At 39.4% G+C, this 6,965-nt stretch overlaps 1 protein-coding gene across 1 annotated transcript in view; it reads right to left on the bottom strand.

The window, feature by feature from the left end:
* UBR2 (ubiquitin protein ligase E3 component n-recognin 2) overlaps positions 1 to 6,965 on the bottom strand; it is a 137,051-nt gene that overhangs the window by 32,473 nt on the left and 97,613 nt on the right. The window contains 5 exon segments of the mRNA XM_017878221.1: positions 1,125 to 1,324; positions 2,437 to 2,615; positions 2,940 to 3,020; positions 3,129 to 3,238; positions 6,239 to 6,341. Of these exon segments, the coding sequence (XP_017733710.1) occupies positions 1,125 to 1,324; positions 2,437 to 2,615; positions 2,940 to 3,020; positions 3,129 to 3,238; positions 6,239 to 6,341 (673 nt within the window).

The raw sequence follows: 6,965 nt of genomic DNA on the forward strand, positions 1-6,965 counted from the left end.
AAAAAAAAAAAAAAAAAAGATGGGGTCTTGCTCCGTCGCCCAGGCTGGAGGGCAGTGGTGCAATCTCAGCTCACTGCAACCTCCACCTCCCAGGTTTAAGCAATTCTTGAGCCTCAGCCTCTTGAGTAGCTGGGACTACAGCTGTGTGCCACCACATTCGGCTAATATTTTTGTACTATTAGTAGAGACAGGGTTTCACCATGTTGGCCAGGCTGGTCTCGAACTCCTGACCTCAGATGATCCACCCACCTCGGCCTCCCAAAGTGCTGGGATTACAGGCATGAGCCACCATGCCCAGCCCAAATGACCACTTTTAAAGATGAAGCAGACCAATCTTTTGTAAGTAGGATACAAAGACTTTCTTTATAGAGAGAAGGTAACTCTAAAAGTGGCTCTCAAACCTCCTTTCACACTGCAATGTGAAAGGCATGGGCTAAAGAAGTGCTCTGGGAATTTCCAAGACACAGTTCCTACTCTCAAGAAGTTTACTGTGTATCGCTCAAGCATATGCACACAGAGCACAACCTACAAGCAGAGAAATAAATGTGTCAGTGGTGGACAAAATCATGTACAGACTGGATCTCCCTGCTTTACTCCCTCAGTTGCTGAAAGAGGGCCCTCAACTGTCCTGCACAGTAATCTGTATCTCAAGAATCTGCTTTCTGGGGAACCCGATCTGTGGTGGTATCACTATTCTAAGTCAGAATTTGGCTCAAGGATTGCCTCTTACATAGGTAATTCTCCATCACTGTTCTCGGAGATTTCACTCAGGCTCTATCAATAAGACAAAGCAATTATTATTTCAGTGTTTCAACAAATGACCAGGGCTTTGCAAGTGTACTGAAGCATGGGAAAGACTGTGAAATGCGAAAGTATATAATGTTACATCACAAAGAAAAGCTTTACTTTGAATCCCTGCTATTTATCAGCTATATGATTCAGGTATAACTTTCTGGAGTGGTTCCACATCTGCCAAGTGGGGAATTCCTGCCTAAGTTACCTGCCAAAGATACCATCCAAGTCTATGGAGTCATTCTTAGATTTAAAAAATCTCAATGTATCATCAATCACATTAACTGGCGGTTGTTATTAATCGGGAAGATGAGGATCTAGCTATGACTTACCTGGATCTTGAATAAATTTACTTCTGTTTTTTGATAATACAGTTGATCTCTGAACAAATGCTGCCAAGACCATTGCCCTGCTTTCCACTTTAACTTCTTGCTCCTCTTGACACAATATACATGTAACGAATTGTCTTTGTTCAGGAACCTGAGTTTGTGTGGGGCCCAGCGCTGTAAGTGTCATATCTGAAACCACAGGGCTGTAATACAAAGGTTATGAATATAATTAATGATCCCAAAAACTTTCTACATAATCATAAAATAGCAGACTACAGGTATGTATGTATGTGTGCATATACATATATATATCTATATATTTTAAATTTTTTATTTATTTTTTCTTTTTGAGATGGAGTCTCGCTCTGTTGCCCAGGCTGGAGTGCAGTGGTGCGATCTCGGCTCCCTGCAAACTCCGCCTCCCAGGTTCACGCCATTCTCTTGCCTCAGCCTCCCGATTAGCTGGGACTACAGGCGCCCGCCACCACGCCCGGCTAACTTTTTGTATTTTTTAGTAGAGACAGGGTTTCACTGTGTCAGCCAGGATGGTCTCGATCTCCTGACCTCGTGATCTGCCCGCCTCGGCCTTCCAGAGTGCTGGGATTACAGGCGTGAGCCACCGTGCCCAGCCCAATTTTATTTTTTATTTATTTATTTTTTTGAGATGGAGTCTTGCTCTGTTGCTTAGGCAGGAGTGCAGTGGCATGATCTCAGCTCACTGCAATCTCCACCTCCCAGGTTTAAGCAATTCTCCTGCCTCAGCCTACTGACTAGCTGAGATTATAGGTGCGTACCACCACGCCCGGCTAAATTTTTTTTTTTGTATTTTTAGTAAAGACGGGGTTTCACCATGTTGGTCAGGCTAGTCTCGAACTCCTGACCTTGTGATCTGCCCGCCTCAGCCTCCCAAAGTGCTGGGATTACAGGTATGAACCACCGTGTCTGGCCAGGCATGTATATATTTAACACATGGTTTTGATAACTTGGATTGTCAAGTCTTTGGTATGTATCAAAACCATCTCCTTTAATTCTCACAGCAATCTAATCTGCAACACAGATGTCACACGCTCTAGGTAACTGAGTGTAGTGTACTCATTCTTTCATGAATGTCCAAGATCTTCTGTAGAAAATACCCTACTATATTACCATATCTATATTCAGAGATTTCTAAGATTAAATCTTCTAAACAGAGGTCACAAAATTTACCTCTGAATTCTAATAAATTACTTTAGGTTTAAAAATGTATTTACAAGGAAAAAAAGCAACACTGCCCCTAGTTGGGAACAACTAGTCAATAAATTAATTTTTTTTATACCTATTATCAAGAACAGCAGAGGTTGAGGCATCCAGTTCTAATGTCTGCTGAAAGAGTTCTTTGTTTTCATCAATAAAATGCCGCTGCATTTCAGACATCTGAGCCATGATCTTTTCTCTGCGCAGTCTGGCAATCTCTGCTTTTCTCTTCCTCTCAGCTTTGTCTTTGTCCCTTGAACTCTGAAAATACGCTCCATTCAATTAGACCATTAGATGCTAAAACACACATTTTTTTCCAAAGCAGAAATATCTTTATTGTAAATACCAATTAAAAAACTATTCTATAATCTCACTTATTTAAACAAGAGAAAAGACTCTTAAGTTGACCTAACATGTTTTAAAGGAAAAAAGCAGACAAAAAATTGCTACAACCAATAGAGATAAACAGTGGCATATTTGTTGGAATTTAAATGTTGTAACTGGCAACTTACTGTAGATAAATTTAATTTGTTCATACTGAACTTGCTATAATTTTTTAGCATTATCACACTTTACTGTTTATACCTCCTCCATTATGGTTCCTTCTGTCTCTGCCACGGGACTGGTAGGTGAACTCTCTCTCATCTTTTTAACAGCATTAAAAGTCTACAAAAAAAAAAAGTATCAGTATCCTGTATGAAATATCATCACAATGTACACATAACAAATATCTAATATTTCTCACAAAAAGCAGAAGAATGTAGGAAATTTTACCTTCAATATCCACCGAATCATGTCTTTGTGGACTTCTAGGTAGGGAGCATTTTGTAGTGTTTCCAGCATAGCTAGTATGCTAGGAGAGTTTTTTGGCGCTTCACCAGGTTCTATGTCAGAAAAATAAAAGGCACAGTAACTATAGCTAACACTTCATAGTACTTATTCCTATGCACAGGAACATAAATGCAGTTGCTTATAACACCTATTGCCCATAATTTGATTATGACTCTACCAAAGAGATTTTCAATACTTCTTAAGAATGTGACATATGTGCCTTTTACAAACAAGTTGCCAACAACTAGAATTCTTTAAGCATTCAAAAGTGACTTTTAATAGCAAACGAATTTGCTAAAATGTATTTTAATAAAATTACATGCAAATTCAGCTAAAATAACTGGTGTACTTGAGATTTTACAGGTCTAAAATAAATTAGCATTAAGAGTGCATATATGTACAAATATGTTTATTTGCTCTGACCATTGCCTTTAATAAAAACTAGATTCAGAATAAAATGAATTTCTTCCCCTAAGAATTCACTGTTTATTTCAATATAAGAGTCAAGTCATATTTTCTATTAGTCTGCAGCCAGAAATGTTCAATTATTGATTTTCTTGATTTTGGTGCTGTCATTCTGGAAAAATATGCCTTTTTCCTAAGAGGGAAGAGATTGACCTGTGTGACCTTTATTTAATATTCTATCACATCTAAAACTCTGTGGCGTGCATTAGGGATGTGACTCTAGATAAGGGAGAGGTTTCTTTGCAAATAAATCATGTGTCTTAATTATGTAAAATGTCTAAAGACAAATTAAGAGTAATGTTGAGGGAAAATGATGATCGTTTAATAAAAAGGAAAGAGAGAAGCCGGGCGCGGTGGCTCACGCCTGTAATCCCAGCACTTTGGGAGGCCGAGACGGGCGGATCATGAGGTCAGGAGATTGAGACCATCCTGGCTCACACTGTGAAACCTCGTCTCTATTAAAAATACAAAAAATTAGCCGGGTGCGGTGGCGGGTGCCTGTAGTCCGAGCTACACGGGAGGCTGAGGCAGGAGAATGGCGTGAACCCAGGGGGCGGAGCTGGCAGTGAGTGGAGATGGCGCCACTGCACTCCAGCCTGGGCGACAGAGCGAGACTCCGTCTCAAAAAAAAAAAAGGAAAGAGAGAGTAAGAGAGAACCTAATATATATATATATATTTTTTTGAGACAGAGTCTTACTCTGTTGCCCAGGCTGGAGTGCAGTGGTGTGATCTCAGCCCACTGCTACCTCCACCTCCTGGGTTCAAGCGATTCTCCTGCCTCAGCCTCCCGAGTAGCTGGGATTACAGGTACCCACCACCACGCCTGGATAATTTTTGTATTTTTGGTAGAGACAGGTTTCGTCATGTTGGCCAGGTTGGTCTCGAACTCCTGACCTCAGGTGATTCACCCACCTCGGTCTCCCAAAGTGCTGGTATTACAAGCATGAGCCACTGTGCCTGGCCAAGAACCTAGTATTTTATAGTGATGAGTGAATGAAATTAGGGAGTATTCTGTGTGGTTATCCTAAAATAAACACACCAGAAACAAAGAAAGCAAAAACCACAGTATTAATCCATAGAAACAAAACGGTAGAGAGAAAGAATAGGAAAAACTGGCATCCATGAATAAAATGTTCAGTGGGGAAAGGTGGTTTCTCCTCTTTCTCTCATTTACTTGGATGAGGGCAAAAAGGAAAACTAGAGATCTAGAAGCAAACAAAATTACTTCCTCCCTGTCCCCTGGTAGCGTAATTCTCACAGTTATCATTTAGGAAGAAATGGCACTGAACACAGTTACAGAAATAATCCTTTTTAATCAAAGCATTTATAAACTCCTATCATAGCACCATAAATTCATTAAAAAACACCTGAGTAAATAGCTGACTACAGGTCTGTGGCAGGGAAAGTACAACATGAGCTTGGGCATCTTTTGGGCCAGAAAGTGAGGTGGTACTTTCTGGCAAATGGGGCTGGGTGAAAAGGGACACAGAAACTGACTAAATAAACTCCCACTGATCAAAGTGGGCATAATTTGAGCATCAAAAGGAATAATCATTATAAGCGACTACAAAACACTTAATAAGTAAAATGAACAATATTTTAAAAAACTCTAAACAAAAAACATTCAAAGTTGCCACAATTGCAGGTAACTATCAGGCCAATGGCTGATTATGAAAATTAGTAAATGAAAAGCTTTTCTTTGAAACGTGAAATATTATGTCTACAACAAAAGGTTCAAGAAAGTATATAAATATAAAAGCAAATATAGCAAACTACTAAATCTAGGTAGTAGGTATATGAATGTTTACTGGACAATTCTTTCCACTTGTCTATATGTTTGAAATTTTAAAATAAAAGCTAGAAAACTCCCTGGCCTTCTTTTAAAAGTCGTATTTCCTTCATTAAAAAACACCTGAGTAAATAGCTGACTACAGGTCTGTGGCAGGGAAAGTACAACATGAGCTTGGGCATCTTTTGGGCCAGAAAGTGAGGTGGTACTATGACAATCTAATCCCCTATAATTTTTATTTATTTTCAATACTGTAGAATCTTATGTCAACCACAGCTGACTGTAACTTTGAACTCAGCCCTAGATATTTTTATAAAAATATAACAGGGTTTAACATAGTACCTTTACTACACAAATGAGTACATATAGCCTCAAATATTTAAATTAAATATTACTCTTTTAGAATCCATATGACCAAATAAGAGAGGTTATTAAGTGATTTCTTTTTTTTTTTTTTGAGACGGAGTCTCGCTCTGTCTCCTAGGCTGGACTGCAGTGGCCGAATCTCAGCTCACTGCAAGCTCCGCCTCCTGGGTTTACGCCATTCTCCTGCCTCAGCCTCCCGAGTAGCTGGGACTACAGGCGCCCACCACCTCGCCCGGCTAGTTTTTTTTTGTATTTTAGTAGAGACGGGGTTTCACCGTGTTAGCCAGGATGGTCTCGATCTCCTGACCTCGTGATCCACCCGTCTCGGCCTCCCAAAGTGCAGGGATTACAGGCTTGAGCCACCGCGCCCGGCCAAGTGATTCCTTAAAATCATTTATATCGAGTTAGTTTAGTAAAAAGATATATACATACTTGATATCTTCTGAGTGAAGGTAAATGTTACTACATGCTCTTCTGTGACATTCTCTAAATGTTGTTTTTCTTCTTGTAGTGCCATTCCAATTAAATGTAACACCTTGAATAAATGTTTTGTAACTTTTAGTAACAATTTAAAAAACCAAGCACATATTTTAATAAGAAATAGCAAAAAAGAATTATTGAAAAAGATAAATCAAACTATTAAGTACTAAATGCAATTAAAAACAATTTGAAGTACTAATTTTCTTTTTTTTTTTTTTTTTGGGATGGAGTTTCGCCCTGTCAACCCAGGCTCACTGCAACCTCTGCCTCCTGGGTTCAAGCGATTCTCCTGCCTCAGCCTCCCCAGTAGCTGGGATTACAAGCGTGTGCCATCATGCCCAGCTAATTTTTGTATTTTTAGTACAGATGGGGTTTTACCATGTTGGCCAGGCTGGTCTCGAACTCCTGACCTCAAGTGATCCACCCACTGTGGCCTCCCAAAGTGCTGGGATTAAAGGTGTGAGCCACCATGCCTGGCCTTGAAGTATTAATTTTTATTAAATGAAAAGACTGAGGTTCATTTTCTATTAAACAATAATTGGCAAGAAAAACAAAATGTTCTACTTCAATGAGGAAGAAATTTCAATTGCAAATTCTTAGGGTAAGCTAAAATTACCACCACCTGTGACCAGCAATTCACATAATACGTAAGTTTTATTCTATACCTATACTACAGGCT

Source organism: Rhinopithecus bieti, unplaced genomic scaffold, assembly GCF_001698545.2.
Source record: "Rhinopithecus bieti isolate Rb0 unplaced genomic scaffold, ASM169854v2 scaffold_9981, whole genome shotgun sequence".
NCBI lineage: Eukaryota > Metazoa > Chordata > Mammalia > Primates > Cercopithecidae > Rhinopithecus > Rhinopithecus bieti.